Below are 25,785 nucleotides of genomic sequence, written 5' to 3' on the forward strand. Positions count from 1 at the left end.
GGAAAACAAGTAGTTCATTGACTGTCAGAAATAACTGGATTGTGTTAGTGATCATTGGACAGCTGACCCATATGACAGTGAACAAAAGTCCGAGGTTATCCATACACGCACTATCTGAAGCAAAGTTTTAGTTAATAGCATCATCATAAAAAAGTTTTTGATTATTCAATGGCTGGTCTATTTTGCATTGTTAGAGCAGTCACTGTAACATCTATATCATTTAAAAAAACATTAAGTTTTAATAAATTCCAGATTTGGCAGGTACATAGTGATGAATGGAGATGTGTATTGAGAATATTTTCTTTTCTCATTTTATCAATCTGAGAGATTATTGGGAGAGCAGAATAATCATATACATTAGTAAAACCTAGTTGGCCACACTTGAAATGCATGCAAAAATGATTTGCTTAGAACAATAGACAGTTATATATTTATTGTGATCACATCTATGACCACAAACAATGTCACAGTTTTCCAACTATTTTTGTGGATAGCATTGACTGTAACATTGTAAATGGCTAAAGTGAAAATTTGAGTCTGAGTTTATGAACTTTCATCCAAGAAAGCACTTACTCAATCAGATGCAGGCACTTCAAGGGTAACTACCCTTAATATCACCAAAGTTGCTGCTCCAAGATACTTGTGGGAGAAAAGCATAACTGCCAGGAATAAAGGTGAAAGATGGAGTGCTCTATGGCGCATTAAACATTTTAATAGGAATCACAATAGTTAAAAATTGCTCTTACAAGATAGAAGTGGAATACAAGAATATAGCACAAATGTGCAGCGTCCCAATCTCCCCAGATATTTATAGTAATTTGCTCCTCTCCACTGTTGCAAGCACTGTAGGTTGCTGTTCCTGCATCGAAATCTATATTGCTGGCCACAGTGGAGAGGAAAGAATTGCTGTATCCATCCAAGAGAGATCAGGACATTGTACATTTCTGAGATATGCTTGTATTACATTTCTATCTTGTAAGTGCAATTTTTAACTTTTGTGATTTCTGTTAAAATGATTAAAGCACTGTTATGAACTATTATGTTTGACTGTATTTGCATACACAGCTTAAATAGAATACACTACAAGGAAGCATAGCTACTAAAGTTAAAGGAATACTATCGATTGAAACGACTTTTTTTTAATACTCTATATTAGTGTACACATTACCACTAGTGCTAGGGGCACTTTATTTATTCACCCAGGTCTCTCCCCCTCTATCCCTGCTTAAAAATTCATTTCTCACACAGCTCACAAATATATTTCACTGTGTCACTAATAGCATGCAGGAGACATGAGGAGAAATAGGCTGATCTGAGGTGGTAACAGGTAACTAAATGAGCTGTAATATTGCTGGAATATAACTAGCTATAACACTAGTCTGTGTTTACACTCAGACTGGCTGCCTGCTTGTGATGATTCACTCCAGGCTGCATCCACTTTACAAGCTGCTGATAGGGGCAGACCACTGTTTACAATTAGCATTATTAGTATCTTTATCAGTCAAGAGAAGCAAAGATAATAAACACACATTGCTAGAATCTTTAACCCCTTACCATATATCAATACGATTCTTTCAGCAAGGTGATAATTAAACTATAAACTGAGGAGTTGATAGCAACTCCCCTGTGCAGAGACATGGTCTAGCCCTCTGGGAGCCATCAGTATTTAGATACATTTTGTACCCAACACTGACACCAAAACTGACGGAGGATTTTACAGCTGAGAGGAACAGCTGTGTGAGGAATCAAATTGCTCCCAGTACTTTTCCTAATGTGTGCTACAACATACAGCATTTAAAAATAAATGCATACATCGATAGTATTCCTTTAAATATCCTATGGGAGAAAAGCGCTATAGAAATGTTATTGTTATTGTTGTTGTCATGGTCATAACAATTTGAAAGTATTGTGCGAATACAAAAATATTTTTCTACAGACTGTGTGAGAGCGCATGTTCACAGAACAGGAATAAGCTTCCAGTGTACAATGTTTGACTGTATAAAGAATAAAATAAAAATAGTCTCGCCATAATTATATGCTATGACATATGCCCATGAAATAGGCCTAGCCTCTGTGAGAGCAGAGATTAACATATACAGTGAATTCTCAGTTTTGTCATTAATGATGCTCTGACTGCGATATTATGGCTTGAAAATACAATAATGAAAATACATTAAAGGGTGGAAAAATATCTAGGATGTTTGAAACAATAGAATGGGAAGTATTGTGTGTAGGGTTTGTGTAGTGGTGTTTGTGACTGTGCTTATACTGGAAGCACTTATAAACTGATCTTTGGTAGTGGGACAAGACTGTCTGTCCTGCCAAGTAAGTGAAGTAAAATAGTATTCAGTATTATAAATTAGAATGTCATGTGGTCAAAATGTATAGTATCCTACATATTGACTTTACAAATGTGGATTCCTAAATTTGTAATCCAGTCTAAGAGTCCTGGTACATGAATGCTTCTTTATGCTGGTCTACATAGAATTTAGTATACTTAAAGATAGATACTGATAATTAAGAGGTATATATGTGTACATGTGTGCACAAATATATCCTTTGTAAAATGTATATTGCATAAAATATGAAAATGATAATTTTCAAGTTGCCAGCAGTAAATCCAGTTAAAGGTATCCTCATAACCAGGTCATGTTTATGTAATGGGATGCCTGACTGTGCTACTACTAGTGGTGGCTGGAAACTGACATTTGGCACAGGGACCAAACTGACTGTTTTGCCTAGTAAGTAAAATGCTTTTTTTCTATAACTTTATAAGAGTATCAACTGATTACATTTCAGGTTGGGAATATTTTATATGATATTATGTGCTATTTTATTATAAGAACATTTTGCACCTTGCTTTCCACGGTCATGAAAGGGATGAAAGTTTTTTGTTTTTTTTACTGACCCCAAAGTTAATTGGTTATCTAAGTAAGTTATAGTAAATTTACTCTAATAAGTAAGCCTTATACATAATTTAATGGGAGGATGCATCCACATTTTACATTTCAAATACAAATATAATATCTGTAAGTGTTAGTATAAGATTTAAAGTAAAGTGATTTACAGTGTAACTGTAAATAAAGAAATATGAGAGCTGCTATCACTGAATTGATTTGTACAAGCCCTAAAGATATGATCATGATCCAAGTTTATTTATATAGTATTAATTGTCCTGGAACAAGCATGCAAGGATTGTGGCTAGAATGCTTTGAAGAGTTCAGAGTTTTTAAAACTTTCTAACCTGATACTTATTCCAGATCAGTGACCAGTGACCACCAGCTAGTGAAGCCAGGATCATGTTAACAGCCCTGGAGTGTATATGTTGAATGTTTATCTTGTCAGATTAACATATTGTATAAGCATGTATCATTGTGCTACTACAAGTTATGATAAACTAATCTTTGGGTCTGGAACAAAACTGGTGGTTACACCTGGTAAGTTTCTCCATAAGAAAATCATACATATTAAGCTAAAATAAGTATCCATTTCACTCAAATCAATATAGATATGAAATAAAAGTAATTATAATCAGATAGTTAATCACAGGAGATCCACATATACTGTATATATACTATAGAATATTGTGCAAATGTCCATTTATTTCTGTAACTCGACTTAAAAGTTGAATCCAATACATGAAATAGAAACCCTCTGCAGGTGTTTTGGCTTAATTAGCTGATTAGAGTCTGACACTTTGAGCCTAGAATGTTGAACATTTTCCCAATATTCTAATGGTCTGAGATTTTGATTTTGGGGTTAACTGTAAATCATAATCACCAATATTATAGCAAATAAAGGATTTAATTATCTCGCTTTGCATGAAATTAGTCTATTTCATATCTAATATGAAAACTAATTTTCACCTTCTAAGTTGAACTACTTAAATAAATGGAATTTTGCACAATATTCTAATTGTTAGAGTTTTTTATATATATATATATATATATATATATATATATATATATATATATATATATATATATATATATATATATATATATATATGTATATATATGTATATATATATATATATATATATATATATATATATATATATATATATATATATAAAAAAATTTTCTTTTTTCTTTAGAATTACATGTTATAATATTATAATAAAAAATAAGCTGGTGGCATCATAAGGGTCATTTCCGCATGTCAACTCACTGCCCATCTATGGGACTGTTGACTGTACTGCATTATAATGGATCAAGTTATTCTAACTCACTGCATGCAGGCTTTGTATTAAAATGTATGTCCAGTCTCCATTGCAGTTCACACTCACTATAACACGTGCATTATGCATCTGACCACTATGAAACTAGCCTAAGGCTGTATTCACAGTGGTCAGTTGCATAACGCATGAGTTAAAATGAGTGTGAACTGCAATGGAGACTGGGCATAGACTTTAATGCAAAGCCTGCATGCAGCAAGTTAGAATACCGCGATCCTTCACTGTGAACAAGCCCATAAAATAGTATGGGCAGCAAGTTGACATGCAGAATTTTTCTGCAACGCAACTGAGCACTGTGAACCTAGCCTGAGCCTGGATTCACAGTGATCAGTTGCATAACGCATGAGTTATAATGCATTTAAATGTGTGTGGACTGCAATGGAGACTGGACATAGACTTTAATGCAAAGCCTGCGTGCAGCGAGTTTGAATAACGCAATCAGTTACATCACAAAGATATGAACAGCCCCATAGAGTTGTATGGACAGTGAGTTGACAAACAGAATTATTCTGCAGTGCAACTGACCACTGTGAACCTAGCCTTAGACATACAACATAAGTTAAACATAAAAATGTATTCATTATCATAGAGGTTTGGAAAAACAATACGGAGAGTCAGAAGGTTCAATGGTTTTTGTATTGGTGTGTCTGACTGTGCTTATACTGGAGGCTATAAATTGTTATTTGGAAGTGGGACAAAGCTGACTGTTCTGCCAAGTAAGTAAAATGTAATTTCATTCAGAAGAGCATTATCAATTATCAACACAAATGTTCATAGTCAAGTGATAGATTTTTCAATAAAGCATGATGTTGGACTCTTACCTATGAAAACTATAGAAGCATTGTATGGGAAATACTTCTGATTGAGAAGGCTTATATAATTGTAGGAATTTTTTTTCCTGAAAAGTATCATTTACCTGCGGCCAGTAAGTTAATTTCTTTTTAAATGTCTCATGAAGCAGATTAGTTAATGGGAAATAACTTCTCCTAGGTGAGAGGAAAAGGGATCTTTAAAGTAAAATAGCCTATGACATAAATAAGCTGATTGATTGTGTATTCCTTGTGATAAATTCACTAGCATTTTACTGACAACACTTAGAAAACTCCACCCCAATTATTTATGAGTGGCTCTTAAAAGCACTCTTTCAGTGAATAGTTAGAATTAGGGCCATTGTCTTAATGAAAAAAAAAGAAATCCTCAGCTCTTTTAAGAAAAGCTTGCTGAACTAAATAAATGTGTTCTTAAGAAAAGGAGATTGGGAGGTGTGTGTGGCTGTGTGTATATAATCTTATTGAATAACCATGTAACTGGCCACACATGACATCTAATGTAAAGTCTTTGACATTAGAGCAAAGAGAGAGCTGTAAAACTGAATACCCTTCAATTAAAACTGGCTCCAGCAATGATGTTTTAGAAGCTTTACAGGGCTATGTACAGGTCCAATAATAAAGATTAGAAAGTTGATTTTGTAACTGTATCCAATTTCAAGTTGAGTTCCTTATAAGGAAAACTGGTTGATGATTTTCAATGCTTTGGCTTTCCTTTGGATTAGCTGGAGTTCCAAAGGATGCATGATGGTATTTTTAATGTAATACTAGCTTAATTTAATGGACACAGTTTTATAATCTAGTCCAGGCTTTTTGGATTCCTTCTGATGTGGCCACAGATGATGACTTGGGTTCCCTAGAGATGCCTTAGTAAATCATGCTTAGCATGTGATAAGACGGGTAGCTTATCAAGCAAATCATCCCAGACCACGTATGTTATAAATCATAGTGTAAATGTGCCTTAAGTATGCTCATACAAACTATATAAATCTGTGACTGTTCATGGGGAATTTTTATGGATAATCTGCCATTAAAGCATTAATTATCTCAATCTGGCTTCCTGACTACATTTGCAATAAGATAAACATATTCAACTTCTGGATGTACCACATATTGCATAAGCATGTATCACAGTGCTACTGGAAGTTATGGGAAACTCATATTTGGATCTGGGAAAAAATTGGTGGTTGGCATTGGTAAGTTTTTTCATATGAAACAAAATAATGAGCTAACTAATGATTACTAATAAGTTGATATCTATTTTCCCTGAGAAAAATACTTAATTTATGGGCACTACTTATCATTATTTCTGATCACTAGTAAAAACTGTAAATTTAAAATGTGCCAAGCATTACCATATTATAATATGGTAGTACTTTATTTAAAAAAAATGATAATTCATTGTAATAATTATTACCAAAATTAGCTCATTATTTTGGATTAACAAACTGTATGAATATGTAGTTCACTGCTTGCCTGGACTAATTGTGTGCTCACAAAGAAAACAATATTCCACACTAGTTTTGAATAATGTATGCACTGGCAAAGCTCATTTATTCTTTAATAGTTTCAAGGAAACCTACTAAGACATACTGTACATATTAAATATTATTGTAATATACCATAAGACCATTGGCTTTTTGAGAAAAGAAAAAAACAAATAGCAAAGATGTGTTGGTAAATATTTAGATCATATTTATATCCTATATACATTAAATTATAATTAAGTTAGTCAAGTTTGGAGTTGTTGTGAAGTGATGTCATTATAGGGGGTTTCTGCCATTATCCATGCATGCATTTAATCAAAGGACAGTTCAAAATTGTTTCCACGAATGAATAGCTTTAGTATTGCGATGTCAAACTATTGGAGGGAGCTGAGTTTTCCAAGCTTGCACTTCCTCTTTAGTTTATTTAGCTACAAGAAGAAAGATTTATTTTGTTTCTCAAGTTGAAAATACATGGAACTCACAATATGTATTGAGTAACAAATATTAATCCTGATATAACTTTCTGTCTGAGACAGAGATACTGGCTGGATGGTGTAATGGTTAAGGGCTCTGCCTCTGACACAGGCGACCTGGGTTTGAATCTCGGCTCTGCCTGTTCAGTAAGCCAGCACCTATTCAGTAGGAGACCTTGGGCAAGACTCCCTAACACTGCTACTGCCTATAGAGCGCGTCCTAGTGGCTGCAGCTATGGCGCTTTGAGTCCGCCAGGAAAAAAAGCGCAATATAAATGTTCTGTGTGTTTGTTTTACTCAACTCTTTCATACTGAGGTTCTTCTTAGCCACTGAGCCTCTATTTCAAATTGTTGTACTAATACTAATTATAATTAGAATCTCTTTAAACCAAACATAAGACTCATGTGATCTGAAAAAGACCCCCTCTATGTTAGGACATTGTAGCCTGCAATCATTGTGCATTTAAAGCAAAGGAACAATCAGAGTATTCGTTAGAGTACATATCACTGTGTGCAAATTATGCTGGTGGCAAACTAACATTTGGAGTGGGGACCAGGCTGACTATAATGGCCAGTAAGTATTATGATATATATTTTACATAGAGTGAAAGAAAGCATTCTGAAGCAGAGTGGTATTCCTATTTGTTATAGTTGTAGACATACGCTATGTTTGCATTGATAACTGTACCTCCAAGAAACAACAGCAGATATATCTGTTGCTAAGCAGAGAGATAAACATTAGCTGGACTTAGTTATACATACATACACACACACACACACATATATATATATATATATATATATGTGTGTATTTCACTCACATTCATTAAAAATTCAGTAAAAATATTAAATGCATTAAAATGTAAAACTAAATATTTAGAGGAAATGGATGTAGATTATATCTCATGATACAATAAATGTGTATCCATAATAGCCATATCTCCTTTTGGAAGAGAACTTTCCAACCCTCTTCTCATATCAAATGTGTGTGTCTTTAGTGTAATACGTTTTATCACTGTGCAAATACTGGTGGATACAAGGTGGTGTTTGGATCAGGGACCAGCCTGCAGGTCAAGCCTAGTAAGTTATTACATATATAGTATATTGTATTTTAGTAACTTTTTGGATTAATTGAACATTTGCATAATAAGAAAACACATGTTCAAGATATTCACATAGAGTAATAAAAAACAATATATGGCAAATCATGCCTTACTATTTCAATATATGCCTACCTACACCTTATTGAGCAGGGCCTCAATAGTAATTTACCTAGATGAAAACATATTTTGTGAGCATTATTAATAGACATTTACACCACAAAGTGCAGCCATGTTTTTACTATTTTTAGAAAAGACATGAAATGCATTATCAATGCAAATTGAATCCGTTGTTATGGTACTCATCTGCAGTATCAAGCTGTGATGCATTATGCCAGAAAAAAATCTATCTCCTCCAATCTAATGTGTTGTTGTGCATCTATTGAAAAGTACTGGCAACACAGGGCACATCACATGCTAAGCATGCCCAAGTGCCGCAGGTTGCAATTGCAGTCCTAATTTAATACACTTGATTTAGAGCCACAAGTCAAAAAGATTTTTGTGGTTATTTAAATGCATTAAAACAGATAAATATTATTTGACCTGATTTTAAGGCCACTGTATAGACCCTATTTTTGCACTGGTGTGTAGCACTGTGATGATTGGGGAGCAGGGAGCAAACTTATTTTTGGAACTGGAATGCAACTATTGGTGACAACAAGTAAGACCTTTAGAGCATAACATATTACAGTGCTGTACATTCATGAGTCCATGTTCATTAGAATATGGAATATAGGTTATTTTTGCTGCCCCTTTGATCACTATTAAAGGGACTCCGAGCAGTGCAGAAACTATGGAAAGATGCATATCATTTTAAAGCTCTCTTTCTCCTCTTTCCAATGATATATAAAGCGCCGCCCTACGCCTTTTAGTTTTCGCTATTTTCACGATTGAAATTGCCGCGGCCGCGAATTCAGTCGCGAAAATAGAGAAAACTAAAAGGTGTAGGGTGACAATTTAGGTGTCGCCAGAAAGAGGAGAAAGAGAGCTTTAAAATGATATCCATATTTCCATAGTTACATTGTATTACACAGGACGACACTTTCCCCAGTGTCAGCAGCTCCATTCAGCAGAATGGAGCTGCTGACTTTAGGAAAAAGTCGCCCTGTGTAATACAATGTAACTATGGAAAGATGGGTATCATTTTAAAGCTCTCTTTCTCCTCTTTCTGGCAACACCTAAATCGTCGCCCTACGCCTTTTAGTTTTCTCTATTTTCGCGATTGAAATCGCGGCCGCGGCAATTTCAATCGCGAAAATAGCGAAAACTAAAAGGCGTAGGGAGGCGGTTTACATATCATTGGAAAGAGGAGAAAGAGAGCTTTAAAATGATATGCATCTTTCCATAGTTTCTGCACTGCTCGGAGTCCCTTTAAAGTTACAGTTTGGAGCATTACAAGTAAAAAACAAATTAAAGAAAATAGTAAATGCATTGCATTTCTAAAGTTTACAGTGTTAAATTATGCTTAATATATAGGTAATACATGCTTTTTATATCAGTGGTTCAGAGTTAAAATGATGTTAAATATGGTGCAGACTTGTAGAGTATGTGTCTTTCAGTTCACAAGTCCATGTAAATGGTTATTTTCACCTACAGTTAGAAAGTGTAAGTGGTTACCAGGGGTTATGACTGAAACAAAGCTTTCTGTACAGTGTAACTATGCTTGAGTTCCACTACGATGTACAGAGTTCAACCATTGGTCAGAATCTCAAAATAAGGGCATTGTTACTTCATATAGACAGAAACTTGTTGATAATGTTTTGGCAGATATGCAGATGTGTGTGCTGCACAGTCCCTGCTGCAGTTTCCCTAAGCATATCCAATTGGGACAATGCCATATGGTAGACTTTTAACATGTTAGAAATTATTTGGTACCTTTTAGAAAGGCCACATACTGTATCTTTGGCTAGTAAAAGGGATGTATGTGATGATTATCCAACAATACACTCAGTTTTAAAAAATATTAAAAAGTGAGCGGGAAGATCCACAATATATGTTAATGGACTATACAATGCTTGAAAAGCCCAAAATATTAATATTTTTGGCCACCTTGCATCCTTTGGTTAAGGCCTGGTGAGGTATACCATATACAAACGTAAAATACCAAGGAATTGTTCAGCTCACAATAATCAAAATCTTTGTGGGAATTTGTAGATTTAAAAATTGTATAGCATAACAAAAACCAAAGCACTGTTTTTGAACACAGAGGCTCTTGGAGTTATAGGTGGACTTGAGTGAGAGTTGTTATTGCTAAGCACTAAATTACTGTGATACCTTCAATGACAAACTTATATTTGGAAAGGGAACCAAACTGGCCATTCAATCTGGTAAGCTACCACCACATTATAGATAGTTGCCTATATATATATATATATACACGCACACACACACACACAATCACGGGACCAAGTGGCATGTTAAGCTTGGTCTATAATGCCCTATACAGATCATTTTAATTACTGAAATTATTTACAGCTAACACAAACACACACTGCAAAAACACTTTGATGAAAGATTCCCTTTTGGCTATACACTAAATGTAGTGTCATTCTGACCTTGCTCTATGTAATTTTTCCAAGAGCCATTAGCTAGGTCTTGAGGTTACCACACATTAATTAGTTCTCTTTCAGGCTTACCGGCAAACTCTGTAAAAGCAAGACTGCCATTTTCTCTGTAAATGGGAGGGATATGGGAGGGAAAGTGAAAAACTATAGCAATCACCAGAAAATTCCAGTGCAGATGTCTGCTATTCTTCCCAGTGGGAGCAGTTGGAATGGGTTAGTAAAAGCTGTACAGACATTGGACTAGTCTTGTACAGTCAAACACAAATAATTTAATGGGATTATGGCTTGTCTGTATAATCTATATTAATAAAATGAATGCAGATTAATACCTACTTTCTTGTTAGTCAAGAGGCAAGGACCATGTTATGAAGAGTGCACACTACCAGACAAAAGTCAGTATCAGTTCTTGCAAAGTTACATAGTTACATAGTTACATAGTTACTTTGGTTGAAAAAAGACATACGTCCATCGAGTTCAACCAGTACAAAGTACAACTCCACCCTGCTCCCTCACATATCCCTGTTGATCCAGAGGAAGGCGAAAAAACCCTTACAAGGTAAAAATTCCTTCCCGACTCCAGATGGCAATCAGATAAAATCCCTGGATCAACATCATTGGCATTACCTAGTAATTGTAGCCATGGATGTCATTCAACGCAAGGAAAGCATCTAAGCCCCCTTTAAATGCAGGTATAGAGTTTGCCATAACGACTTCCTGTGGCAATGCATTCCACATCTTAATCACTCTTACTGTAAAGAACCCTTTCCTAAATAAATGGCTAAAACGTTTTTCCTCCATGCGCAGATCATGTCCTCTAGTCCTTTGAGAAGGCCTAGGGACAAAAAGCTCATCCGCCAAGCTATTATATTGCCCTCTGATGTATTTATACATGTTAATTAGATCTCCTCTAAGGCGTCTTTTCTCTAGACTAAATAAACCCAGTTTATCTAACCTTTCTTGGTAAGTGAGACCTTCCATCCCACGTATCAATTTTGTTGCTCGTCTCTGCACCTGCTCTAAAACTGCAATATCTTTTTTGTAATGTGGTGCCCAGAACTGAATTCCATATTCCAGATGTGGCCTTACTAGAGAGTTAAACAGGGGCAATATTATGCTAGCATCTCGAGTTTTTATTTCCCTTTTAATGCATCCCAAAATTTTGTTAGCTTTAGCTGCAGCGGCTTGGCATTGAGTACGATTATTTAACTTGTTGTCGATGAGTACTCCTAAGTCCTTCTCCAAGTTTGATGTCCCCAACTGTATCCCATTTATTTTGTATGGTGTTAGACCATTGGTACGACCAAAATGCATGACTTTACATTTGTCAACATTGAATTTCATCTGCCATGTATGTGCCCATATAGCCATCCTATCCAGATCCTGTTGCAATATAACACTATCTTCCTTAGAGTTGATGATTCTGCACAATTTTGTATCATCTGCAAAAATAGCAACATTGCTCACTACTGTATCCACTAGGTCATTAATAAATAAATTGAAGAGCACTGGACCCAGTACAGACCCCTGTGGGACCCCACTGCTAACAGTCTCCCATTTTGAGTATGATCCATTGACCACAACTCTTTGTTTTCTGTCCATTAGCCAGTTCCCTATCCAAGCACACAGACTCTTCCCCAGTCCTTGCATCCTCATCTTTTGCACCAGACTTTTGTGGGGAACAGTGTCGAATGCCTTAGCAAAGTCTAAGTATATCACATCTACAGCATTCCCAATATCCATATTAGCATTCACTACCTCATAAAAGCTGAGCATGTTAGTCAAACAGGACCTGTCTTTAGTAAACCCATGTTGATGCTGAGAAATAAGATTATTTTCTACTATGAAGTCATGTATAGTATCTCTTAGTAACCCCTCAAATAGTTTGCATACAACTGATGTTAAGCTTACAGGTCTATAATTTCCTGGATCTGATTTTTTGCCCTTCTTAAATAATGGGAAAACGTGGGCTGTACGCCAATCCACTGGGACTCTGCCAGTCGCAAGAGAGTCACAAAAGATAAGATAAAGGGGTTTATCTATAACTGAACTTAATTCCCTTAGGACCCGAGGATGCATGCCATCCGGGCCAGGTGCCTTGTCTATTTTTAATTTATTTAGTCTTGCCTTTACTTCTTCCTGCGTTAAGTATTTAATATTACAGTTAGAAGATTGAGACTCATCCGCCTCTGTAATTTGCAACAGTGCTGTTTCCTTTGTAAAGACAGAAGCAAAGAAAGCATTTAATAACTCTGCCTTACCTTGGTCATCCACCATTAAGTTTCCACCTTCATCCTTTAGGAGTCCTATACAGTCAACCTTTCTTTTTTTAGAGTTGATGTACTTGTAAAACTTTTTTGGGTTAGATTTGATATCCCTAGCGATTTGATTTTCAGCTTCGATCTTTGCTAGCCTAATTTCTTTTTTACAATTTTTATTGCACTCCTTGTAATTGCTGAGTGCAGCCTCGGACCCCTCCTGTTTTAGGACCTTATAGGCATTCTTTTTCCTCTTCATTTTATCTATAACCTTTCTATTCATCCATAGAGGCCTTTTTTTATTCCTAGACATTTTGTTTCCATATGGGATATACATACTACAATATTGATTGAGAATACGTTTAAAAGCTTGCCATTTCCCTTCAGTGTCCTCCCCTTGTAGTACATTATCCCAGTTCACCAAACTTAGTGCCTGCCTAATTTGATTGAACTTTGCTTTTCTAAAATTCATAGTTTTAGTGGTCCCGCTGCCCCGTGGCCTATCAGTCACCAGATCAAACGTTATCATGTTGTGATCACTATTTCCCAAATGTTCTTGAACCTGCACATTTGATACATTATCTGGTCTATTCGAAATGATCAGATCCAGTAACGCATTCCCCCTAGTTGGTTCCGTTACCATTTGAGTCAAGTAATTGTCCTGTAGTGCTGCCAGAAATCTGCTGCTTTTACCAGAATGGGTAGCCTCAATACCCCAGTCAATGTCTGGAAAGTTGAAGTCGCCCATAACTATGACCTCATTTTTACTTGCCGCTTTTTCAATTTGCTGTAGTAATTGCAGTTCTGCAGCTTCATTAATATGAGGTGGTCTGTAGCATACCCCAATAAGCAATTGGCAACTTTTATTTCCACCATGAATATTTACCCAAACGGACTCCACATCTTCGCAATCTTCCTCCATCTCATCGTTGAGGACAGCTGTAAAAGAATTCTTAACAAAGAGACAAACCCCTCCACCTTTTTTCCCTGTTCTATCCCTCCTGAACACATTGTATCCTTTTAAATTGGCTATCCAGTCATGACTTTCATCCATCCATGTCTCGGTTATTCCCACAATGTCATAGCCTTTGTCATTCAGAATGAACTCTAGTTCATCTATTTTATTTGCAAGGCTCCGAGCATTGGTTATCATGCACTTTATATTTTTACCACCACATTTACCAATTTTGTTTACCTGAAATGGGCTACTTGAAGTTTTACCAACCTCCTTAATCTTTACACTGTCCCCACCCCCCTCTCCACCCCCCATAATGTTAGGCTCCCACTGTCTTTTTACCTTATCTTGTCTATATGTTGAGACTTTATCCTCCCGCCTCCCCCCAGATCCTAGTTTAAAATCTCCTCCAACCGTTTAGCCATCTTCTCCCCCAATGCAGCTGCACCCTCCCCATTAAGGTGCAGCCCGTCCCTGCTGTAGAACCTGTAGCCGACTGCAAAGTCTGCCCAGTTCTCCAGGAACCCAAACCCTTCCTTCCTACACCAATTTCTCAGCCACTTATTTAACTCCCTAAGCTCCCTCTGTCTCTCAGATGTAGCACGTGGCACTGGCAGTATTTCAGAGAACACCACCTTGGAGGTCCTTGCTTTAAGTTTATCTCCAAGTACCTGAAAATCATTTTTGAGGACCTTCCATCTCCCACTAACTTTGTCATTGGTGCCAATGTGTACCATGACAGCCGGGTCTTCCCCAGCCCCACCCAATAATCTGTCAATTCTTTCCGCTATATGCCGAACCCGAGCACCCGGGAGGCAACAGACTGTACGGCATTCACGGTTTCTTCGACAGATTACCCTGTCTGTGCGCCTAATAATTGAATCCCCTACCACCAGTACCTGTCTAGCCTTAGCTGCACTCCTATTCCCTTTCTCGTTACAGCAGTCTGCCCCTTGGTTTTATCACAGTGCAAATAACTATAACAAAGTTATATTTGGACATGGAACAAAGCTTGTGGTAATACCTGGTGAGTTTACCATTAGACCAAACTAGATAATGGTCTGACGTTATTACACATATTATCATTTACAGAATGCAAATCTAGAATTCAATGGGATTTCTCTATGCAATTAGCATGATTTACCAGTGCAGTGAAGTGAATCTGTGGTTACATCAATCCTCCGAACATGCAGAGTAGTTACTTATTTTGTATTTTTTGTATTTTTGATTTCTCAATGGTTGAAGTAAAAATAGGAAAACTTTTTAGCTTTTCACATTGCAGTCCTCTCAGACAATTTCTTCTGCCCCATACTATCATTTATCAGATGGTTATGTTATATATTCATATTTACTACATGCTGATACTGTTAACAGTAGTTAACTCCCTGTGCTTTTCAATCAAACCCCCACCCACCCAAAAAAAAAAAAAAAAAAAAAAAAAAAATATATATATATATATATATATATATATATATATATATATATATATATATATATATATAATTTTTTGCATATGGTATATAAAATATATTAAACACCAAAAAAGACTAATTGTTGCATGCCCATCCCCTAATACTGTGGGATATCAGTGTTAATAAAGGAAATATAAATATAGCTTTCACTTTTCACAATGGTACAATCAGCATTAACAGTTGCATAGGCATCTGATCATTCTTTCAAGTGGATCTAGAGGAAGGATAGTGCATTACAGTCCAGGGAAAGAAGCCATCCTCAATTTCTGCAGATATTCTGTAGTAGGGAATGTCATTCTGAAACAACCCTGAGAGCTGGAAGGAAGTAACTGGAGTAGTCACATGAATGCCATGCCACTAGTGATTGTAAACTAAGATAGATGAACTTGATTAATCGCGTACTCAAAGCAGACAGATGTGTTGGTGTTAGGTGCCTAAAATAAAAATGCTTTTGCTTGCTGTGCTCTGAAAAAGTTATTAAAAACATAAGGTGAGAAAACAGTAAGAAGCAGTGACACTTAGGAAAAGTTTTAGGGGCTCAGGGCTCAGGTCCTAGCAGGCTGCTAGCTGTTACTTTTGCAGGCTTTTAGTTTGTAGTGCAGGTTTATTAATTATTAAGCATTTAGTAGGGCATAGATTGCTTCACTAGGAAATCTGTGAAAATGTCCTCTTCATCCTTGGAGCCATTGAACATTAGCGACTTATTTGCAGCAGCTACATTACATGTCTAAGCTACCACTGATATATGGGCATGTGATTTTAGTGTAAGGGTGTAGCACTGTGTGCTTATAGCAGTAATAGCAAACTCATTTTTGGTTCTGGAACAAAAGTGATAGTAGAACCTGGTATGTATTTAACTTGGATATTGCCTGTCTACATGTGCAATGAAGAAACCAAACAGTTATTTACAATAATATGCATTTTTGCTATGTGCTAGGTTAAACAATCAATGTAATATATTATTAAACATAATAGGTAGACAACATTGGAATAATGTACCTAGCTTCTCTTGCATTTATCCCAAAAATAGTCATAAAATGATTAGATATGTATAATAATACATTGTCTGCATAGCGTATGGAAGGTATAAGAAATGAATAACGTAAGGAAGCATAACACTGTGAGCATGAGGGTGTAAGGAAACTAATATTTGCAAAAGGAACATCTCTAGCTATTGCTCCGAGTAAGTCTTGAAGTAATTGTGTTTTTATTTTATATATCAAAGTTCTTTATTGAATACTGACATTTTCATGTGAGCATTACATGAAATAGACACAAAGTATATTTACAGCTTATCATTTGAGTCCATGCATGACATAATGCCATACATAATCAAAACATAAGAGTGACTTATGCTCCATTCATCAAACAAATAATACAAATTATTACTAATAATCAAAATAATTACTAGTTATACATTACTTTCCATTTCCCAGACTTTGATACAAAATTATTCTGGGGGGATTTAAACAACGATAATCAAGCTTCTAGCTTTCAGTTTATGTTATAGTGATAAGCACTGTGGTTATTACTGGGACAAGTGAACTGACATTTGGCCATGCTAACACTGCTAAGTAGGTAGTATAAACACATATTGTATGCTATGTGTATCTAAATAATAAATTACAAGTTAAATAACGGAATTACAGCAGCATAAACGTATAATGAATTGAAACACATTGAACCAGACTGAACAATTTCTAAACAATCTTATCATGTGCAATTTTATTTGGTGTTTTTGACTTTAAAGCTTAATGTTGAGTGTTAAATATGTTTAGTAGATAGAAAGGAACATAATCACAAATGAAAAGACTGATTTTTTCTTAGTTTAGTAGTTACCAGAGACCTACAGTATATTGAGCTGGTCCTAAATCTCTTGTTGTACAGCACTACAGAATAAAATGGTGCTTTATACATATATCAATCATAATTACAATATATACATACTGATAATATAATCTTGGTTGTACTATTTTGTCAAGTCTTGTCCAGTTTTACCATTTCCAAGTAGTATGAGAGCTTACTTATACAGTTTGCTCAAATAATGTCAATCTGCTGACATTTATACTATATAGAAGTGGTTACATTTTACAAAATTGTAGAGTCATGGTTTTGTACTATATGACCAGCTTTACACAGATGTACTGATTGAATGCCTTCCGTCTTTTTATTTGCAGAAACAACACGAGAGGTCCCATCTGTATACAAACTGACGTCTAAGCAAACTAAAGAAGGCCTGCCAAACTCTGTGTGTCTTATCACTGATGTCCCAAGCCCTGACAAACGTTTCAAAGTAGATAAAATAGACAAGAATAACACTGCTGTGCTGGACAAGTCTGATGGAAATACTTGGAGATACAGTACTGTGACATGGAATAATACAAACCCCTCTAATGACCCCGAGTGTGATGTGGAATATGATGGAAACCAAGTATTACTAAAATCTGACACGGGTAAGCGCATACAATTTTACTGTTTGCAAATATGAACTTGTGACATATTTATTATTGATGGAATTTAAATAAACTATAGAATTTGTATTAACAGTCAGGGCGAAACTAGTAACAGTTGAGATTTCAGTTATTTACAGCAACAACATTTTATAATTTTATGGTAATGATGAAGTAATTGAAATGCTTACATCATGTGCTTGTGTGAGGATGTTTGCCAAGCAGCAACATGTCCGTCTATCCATACTCACACTATAAACAGAATGGAGCTCTTTCTTCTTGCCAGATTAGCTCATGGCACAGTAACTGGAACACGCACATTTTTAATCCCGTCTACTGTCTTAGGATAAAAATATATCTACTACCAGTCCACTCTCATTTCTATGGACTCCATAACTAATATTTAAAGAAAAAAATCATAAGGGCCTCTGCTTTAGCATGAAATAATTTGCACCTGCTCCAGCAGTTTATTAAATCAATTGGCTACTTAATGTCTTAATGTTGCCAATCCTGTAATGTAATCCCATGAGAAAATTACCAGCAAAGTTGGATACATTTTAAAAATTTACTATTGTGTCCCTGCAGAAGCTGATCTCCTGCTCCTCTCCCACCTCACCTCCCCTTTTCATAGATTCTACATGTAGGCCTAGCTTACTTGGAATCACTGGCAAATAATAGTTGAGGCAATGCTCTACATGGCAGATTTTTATCGGAGGTCTTGTCTGCTCATACTATGGCCAATCAAAATCAAACATCAGCAGTGCCACTCCTATCTTAAGGTTAAGGGAAATAACGGCTATTGACCTGGAAGGATCCACTCATAAACTATGTCTGACCTGCAGCAAAAATGACTAATCTTGGTAGTTAACAAATCTGATAATAATAGGTGTACAGTGCAGAGGACAACATAAATACATCTCGGAGCGTAAAATCCATGTGTTATCATAGGCCACATCTGACTGTGTCTCCCATACTATCCAGCCTTATTATAACACTTTAAAGAGGAAGGACTACCATACCTGTAAACTTTTGAATATATGAGTTATATTAACCACAGGAGCATAATTGTGGAATTTCGCTATCATCTGATTACTGTCGTTTTTATCTTTCAGCTGATACTGATGAGACTTGCAAGTCACTATCTATTGATGAAAATTTCCACACAAGTAAGTTACATTTTCTTAAAAAGCTTATTGTATATCTGTTACTATAATTTAGCCACTCGTGCTAATATCATTTTTTTTATTTGGAATCAAATAAACTGCTTCTTTGCAAGGTCAAGTTTAGCAAGTGTGTACATTTTTGATGGTATAATGAATTAGTGAATGATTTAGTGAACTGGTAACTGTTTTAATTACCTGAATATAAGCATACAGGTTTGTGTATCTTCCTGCTGAGAATTACACAATTCCTAGGGCATGACTACCTACATTTCTGAATTGTGTGATTCACTGTACACAGAAAAATATGCATGAAACCTATCAATCACTGGTTCCCTAGATATGATACTTCGGCAAATTATTTTAATTTACTAAACGTGTGTTCATGTGACTTTGCATGTGGATAGCATTTTATTTGCATTTGAATACCATTTGGTCTCAACCACTCATTAAATTCAATAGCGAGCACAATCAAGATTAATACTGCTCTGTTATAATATGCATCGGCCTGGTACACACCATGCAATTTCCCATCAGATCAGTGGGTCAAATCGATAATTTCTGACAGGTCCAATCAGCTCCCGATTGATAACGGGATCAATTTTCTAATCACTACTGCACAGAACTGATCCTGTTATCTATCAGAAGCTGATCGGATCAGTCTAAAATTATTGATTCAATCTGTTGATCTGAGGGGAAATTGCATGGTGTGTGCCAGGCCTTACAAATAAACATCAGATCCAGAACAATCTTGAATTGAGACCCTTAAAGCCATGTCTTTATATATTTCTTAATGTACACCCCTCCATCCATAGAACTTCACTTTTTATTGGCAGGAAGTGGAAGAAAACCTCCACATCTGGGAAGCAGATAACCTACTAACCAGATTAGTGCTCTAACTTTTCATTGTTCCTTTTAAAATGCAATTCAAATTGCTTGAGATACAGCTTAAATGCTTTTACTGCAAGAAAAAAATGAGTTAGTGATGGATTCTTACATCTTAGATCTAGAGTAATATGCCCTTATTCAATTCACCTGTTTACCTACATTTTCTCCTAGGTGGTATTTTAAGACTTTACCAGTAAAATGTCTTTTAGGCCACCAGCAGGCAAGAAATTACTTTAAATATTTTGACAGTACTTTTCCACCTACTTTATGGTACTTTTTAAATTCCAGAGTGCTAAAAAGTTACTTTAAACAGAATATAAAAAATTATCAAATAGAAGAAAACTTAGGAGAAAAAGTAAATTGGATAAGGACCATAGTGTCTGGATGTGCTCCTGTCCTGGAGTATTCCTGTAATATCTCACCCCTCTTGCTTGCCCTTCCATAGATTAAAACAAACAACAGTGATGTTGGTACATTTTTGTCATATCTGTTAGAAGACATGCAGCCCTGGAAACTCACCCTCAGGTCTCATATAACCAGATTCCAATGAGATTTAAGAAACCAATTTTAACTTTTATAGCTTTTACCAACTAATGAAATATACATCCACCTCAGCAAGATGGGTGGAGGTGAATCCAGGTATATGTAGCATAATTAAATGTCTAGCAAATTATGTTGAAACAAATTGCTTATAGAGGCAGTTTTAGGACATTGCTGTAGATCTGTGATGTTCATAGTTTTCAACAAGTTGATTAATGTCAGACTCTGACATAAGTTTAGTAGTTGTATCTCATTAAGCAAACATATGCAGTGACAGGTGCTGGGCAAGTACATATGACATACATAGTTCCATTAATTTCTGTCTGTAATGCCTTATGGTGGTGCGTGGATTTCTTATTTAAATATTCTTAAAATATGTTTAATACAAAGATGTATAGTAAATCATTATTTCCTTTCTTTTTTACAGATCCAACTTTGAACATTCTGTCCCTACATATGCATGGTTGGAGGCTTCTTACAGCCAAAGCAGTTGTATTCAATGTAATCATCACTCTGCGACTTTGGTCGTCTTAAGGTCAGTAAGTAGCCCAGAAGGTTCTTTATTACTCATACGATACCATAATTTATATGAGTATAGCTGTAAGAGGGAGAAAACATGAAAATATGTTGAAATTAAAATGTAAAAATAAAGTTAAAACATTTTACATTGGGGAGAATTTAGGGTTAGGCATGGGGATGGACATTAGGGGAAGTGGTTTACGTTAGGAAGGAGGTTACAGTTAGGAATAAGGAGGAGTAAGACATTGTTTATGAACAACTGCTAAATAGGTAATAGCACTACTGCTATGTTACACAGCTTAAGATTAAAATACCAGCAACAGTCCTTTACCAATATACTAATTACTGGCCTCATCCATACATGATGAATGCTGTGCCAGGTTGTTGTGCCAAAGAAATGTATGAAATATACCTAATTACATTTAGATAGAGATGTAGAAAAACATGTATGGAGAAATGCTTGGAGAGTGAACTTAAAGTGAGCCATTATCTGTTTATAAAGTGAGCTATAGGTCTAAATTACAAATTGTGTCTGTTCCTTCCGCCGTCAATAAGTTGCCCCACTGGCTAACTGTTGCTATTTCTAGTCACGTGATGTTGCTGTCAGGATTAGCGGACATCAGTCTAGTGACAGGTGGTTAATGTGAGAAGCTTAATAAAGGAGAAATTAGCAAGCAAAATTTATGACTAAAGCCTGAGTCTCACTCTGTAAATAATTGGATACATGTTCACAGTAACACAAAAATGGAATTACACTAAAAATTAAAGATCTGTGTACTCAAATAAGTGCAAAGATCTCCTCTTACAACTATAACTTCCTTCACTTAAAATATCAGAATTGATTACCTTCTTTACATGGACTGCATGGAAATATTTTTAGTATTAGAGATAGAGAGGGAAAAAATGCAATAATCATCAAATGCATTATAGATAGTACGTTTCCCTGTCACTCTTATTTTCGGACCACACTCCTAAACTTTAAAGTGAACCCGAGGTGAGAGTGATATGAAGACTGCCATATTTTTTTCCTTTTAAACAATATCAGTTGCCTGGCAGCCCTGGTGATCTATTTGGCTACAGCAGTGTCTGAAGTAGACCAGAAACAAGCATGCCACTAATCTCTTCAGTTCTGACAGTTCTGACAATATTGTCAGAAACACCTGATCTGCTGCATGCTTGTTCAAGGTCTATGGCTGAAAGTATTAGAGGCAGAGGATCAGCATGACAGCCAGGCAACTGGTATTGCTTAAAAAGAAATAAATATGGCAGCCTCCATATCACTCTCACCTTGGGTTCACTTCAAATAGCTGTTGACAGATTATCAAGAAACCAAGGCAAAAGGAAATTTTGATGTATTGTTAATGTTGACTCAGGTGACATGTGTAACATATTATTGATGGCTGCAGACAGGATTTATCATTTGATAAAGCACACCTGAAGTGAGATCGATATGGAGGCTGACATGTTTATTTATTTTTAAACAATGCCTGGCTGCCCTGTTGATCCTATTCCTCTAATACTTTTAGCCATGGATCCTGAACAATCACGCAGATCAGTCTGGCTGGATTAGCCACATGCATGTTTCAGGTGTGTGCATCAGACACTTGTGTTGCCAAAGAGATCAGCAGGACAGCCAGGGAACTGGTGTTGTTTAAAAGGAATCAATAAGGCAGCCTCCATATACCACTCACTTCAGGTGTCCTTTAATGACATTGAGCACAGCAAGGGGACTGGGAGGAAGCTGGAGAAATGGCAAAGCAGCAGTAACTATCATGGTAAAAATATGGTGCAGGTGATGTCTGGAGAGGATCAGAGATGGTTATTGCCGCTTGAGCAGTAGGTAGATTTCTTCAGCCTCCTTCAGCATTAGAGATGGGCCGAACGGTTCGCCGGCGAACGGTTCCACGCGAACTTCGGTGGTTCGCGTTCGCGTCCCGCTGGCGAACCTTTGTGGAAGTTCGGTTCGCCCCATAATGCACCTTGAGGGTCAACTTTGACCCTCTACATCACAGTCAGCAGGCCCAGTGTAGCCAACTAGGCTACACTAGCCCCTGGAGCCCCACCCCCCCTTATATAAGGCAGGCAGCGGCGGCCATTACGGTCACTCGTGTGCTGCCTGCGTTAGTGAGAGTAGGGCGAGCTGCTGCAGACTGTCTCTCAGGGAAAGATTAGTTAGGCTTAACTTGTTCCTGGCTGGCTGCATACCTGTTCTGTGAACCCACCACTGCATACCTGTACTGTGAACCCACCACTGCATACCTGTTCAGTGAACCTGCCACTGCATACCTGTTCTGTGAACCCATCACTGCATACCTGTTCAGTGAACCTGCCACTGCATACCTGTGCTGTGAACCCACCACTGCATACCTGTTCTGTGAACCCATCACTGCATACCTGTGCTGTGAACCCATCACTGCATACCTGTTCAGTGAACCTGCCACTGCATACCTGTGCTGTGAACCCATCACTGCATACCTGTTCAGTGAACCTGCCACTGCATACCTGTGCTGTGAACCCACCACTGCATACCTGTTCTGTGAACCCACCACTGCATACCTGTGCTGTGAACCCACCACTGCATACCTGTACTGTGAACCCACCACTGCATACCTGTTCTGTGAACCCACCACTGCATACCTGTTCAGTGAACCCGCCACTGCATACCTGTTGTGTTCAGTGAACCTGCCACTGCATACCTGTTCTGTGAACCCGCCACTGTATACCTGTTCTGTTCAGTGAACCCGCCACTGTATACCTGTTCAGTGAACCCGCCACTGCATACCTGTTGTGTTCAGTGAACCCGCCACTGTATACCTGTACTGTTCAGTGAACCCGCCACTGCATACCTGTTCAGTGAACCCGCCACTGCATACCTGTTGTGTTCAGTGAACCCGCCACTGCATACCTGTTGTGTTCAGTGAACCCGCCACTGCATACCTGTTGTGTTCAGTGAACCTGCCACTGTATACCTGTACTGTTCAGTGAACCCGTCACTGCATACCTGTTCTGTTCAGTGAACCTGCCACTGTATACCTGTACTGTTCAGTGAACCCGCCACTGCATACCTGTTGTGTTCAGTGTACCCACCACTGCATACCTGTTCAGTGAACCCACCACTGCATACCTGTTGTGTTCAGTGAACCCGCCACTGCATACCTGTTCTGTTCCGTGGACCCGCCACTGTATACCTGTTCAGTGAACCTGCCACTGCATACCTGTTCTGTGAACCCGCCACTGTATACCTGTTCTGTTCAGTGAACCCGCCACTGTATACCTGTTCAGTGAACCCGGCACTGCATACCTGTTGTGTTCAGTGAACCGCCACTGTATACCTGTACTGTTCAGTGAACCCGCCACTGCATACCTGTTCTGTTCATCAGCCAGGCGACCATATGGGCTGTAAAGCCACCAAAACCTGCACTCTCGCCATGGTGCGCACCAGTCCAGCACGGCCATCACTACACAAACAGCTGTTTGCGGTGCGTTACACGGTGAGTTTGGTGTGTCAGTGTGAAGCAGTACCTTAATTACACTACCTGATTGATGTATACACATGCAAGATGTTTTAAAGCACTTTAGGCCTGTCATTTAGCATTCAATGTGATTTCTGCCCTTAAAACGCTGCTTTGCGTCAAATCCAGATTTTTCCTCGAGACTTTTGGCATGTATCCCACTCCGCCATGCCCCCCTCCAGGTGTTAGACCCCTTGAAACATCTTTTCCATCAGTTTTGTGGCCAGCATAATTATTTTTTTTTTTCAAAGTTCGCATCCCCATTGAAGTCTATTGCAGTTCGCGAACTTTAACGCGAACCGAATGTTACGCGAAAGTTCGCGAACCCGGTTCGCGAACCTAAAATCGGAGGTTCGGCCCATCTCTATTCAGGATTTGCTGAGCACGTTTTTAATTTTCACTAGTTTATCTATAACGCAAAACTATATTTTAGCAAATTGCAGTTTGACTTTACTAATCTTTTCAATTATTAGTGTAACAAGCCAGTTTTCTCTATCACACTACTATTATAATAATAATATTTTACTTTTCTTTAACAGGAACTGGTCTGCAGGAGAATAGCTATAGATGATTACACATGGACAATCAGCAATCATCAGTTCTATTTCTGTCTTCCTTGACATGCATAAAATACAAAAGACTCCAACACAATCCTTCCAATTCCTTCCAAAGCCTCTCCTCCATATACTGTATCTTGGGCTGCCTAGAATCCGGACATTACATCAAGATTTCCTTTTTAATATGTAGTAAACTGTTGTAAAACCCTCCGACAATCCTGTGAAACCAAAACTATCAAAATATATTGATCATGGTTCAAAAAAACAGAATCATGATTTGTTAATAATCTGTATGTCATTTTTATTTTCACTTGGATATTATAAATAGTTTGTATGCTTGTTTATACTAATGTTGTACATTTCATAAGTTGTATTTTCCCTGTATGGCAAGTATGGTGTAACCTGCTTGCCATTTAATGGTTTGCTTGTTCTAGACTCCTAGTTTAATGCCTCACTTGACTTATATGAATGTTATATGTATATTTGTACTATTATATATGTTACATTTGTACAATCGGAGAATAGTTAGCAGTTTTTAATGAGACTATGTTATTGTACGAAATAATAAATGATTTATTTTAAAAACAACTATAGGTCTCTGTGTATTACTGCTTTTCATCAACATGTATTAACTGACAAGTATTTATAAAGTGTTCCTGCAATATTGGTCATATTTGTGACACTTTGGATGAGCATGCTCTAGGCCAGTGATCTGCAAACTTGGCTCTCCAAGTCCCACAATGCATTTGCCTTTATGAATCATGACTGTGGCTGTCAGGCTCCTGCAAT

The 25,785-nt window shown here is 37.1% G+C and overlaps 1 gene segment (V, D, J or C); it reads left to right on the plus strand.

Annotated features, from left to right (window-relative positions):
- LOC137521921 (T cell receptor alpha chain constant-like) overlaps positions 1-25,536 on the plus strand; it is a 35,414-nt gene extending 9,878 nt beyond the window's left edge. The window contains 4 exon segments of the C gene segment in view: positions 17,548-17,823; positions 18,933-18,986; positions 20,836-20,943; positions 24,979-25,536. Coding sequence covers positions 17,548-17,823; positions 18,933-18,986; positions 20,836-20,942 — 437 coding nt within the window.
- Positions 25,537-25,785: the final 249 nt, after the last annotated feature.

This window comes from Hyperolius riggenbachi, chromosome 1 (assembly GCF_040937935.1).
Source record: "Hyperolius riggenbachi isolate aHypRig1 chromosome 1, aHypRig1.pri, whole genome shotgun sequence".
Lineage (NCBI taxonomy): Eukaryota > Metazoa > Chordata > Amphibia > Anura > Hyperoliidae > Hyperolius > Hyperolius riggenbachi.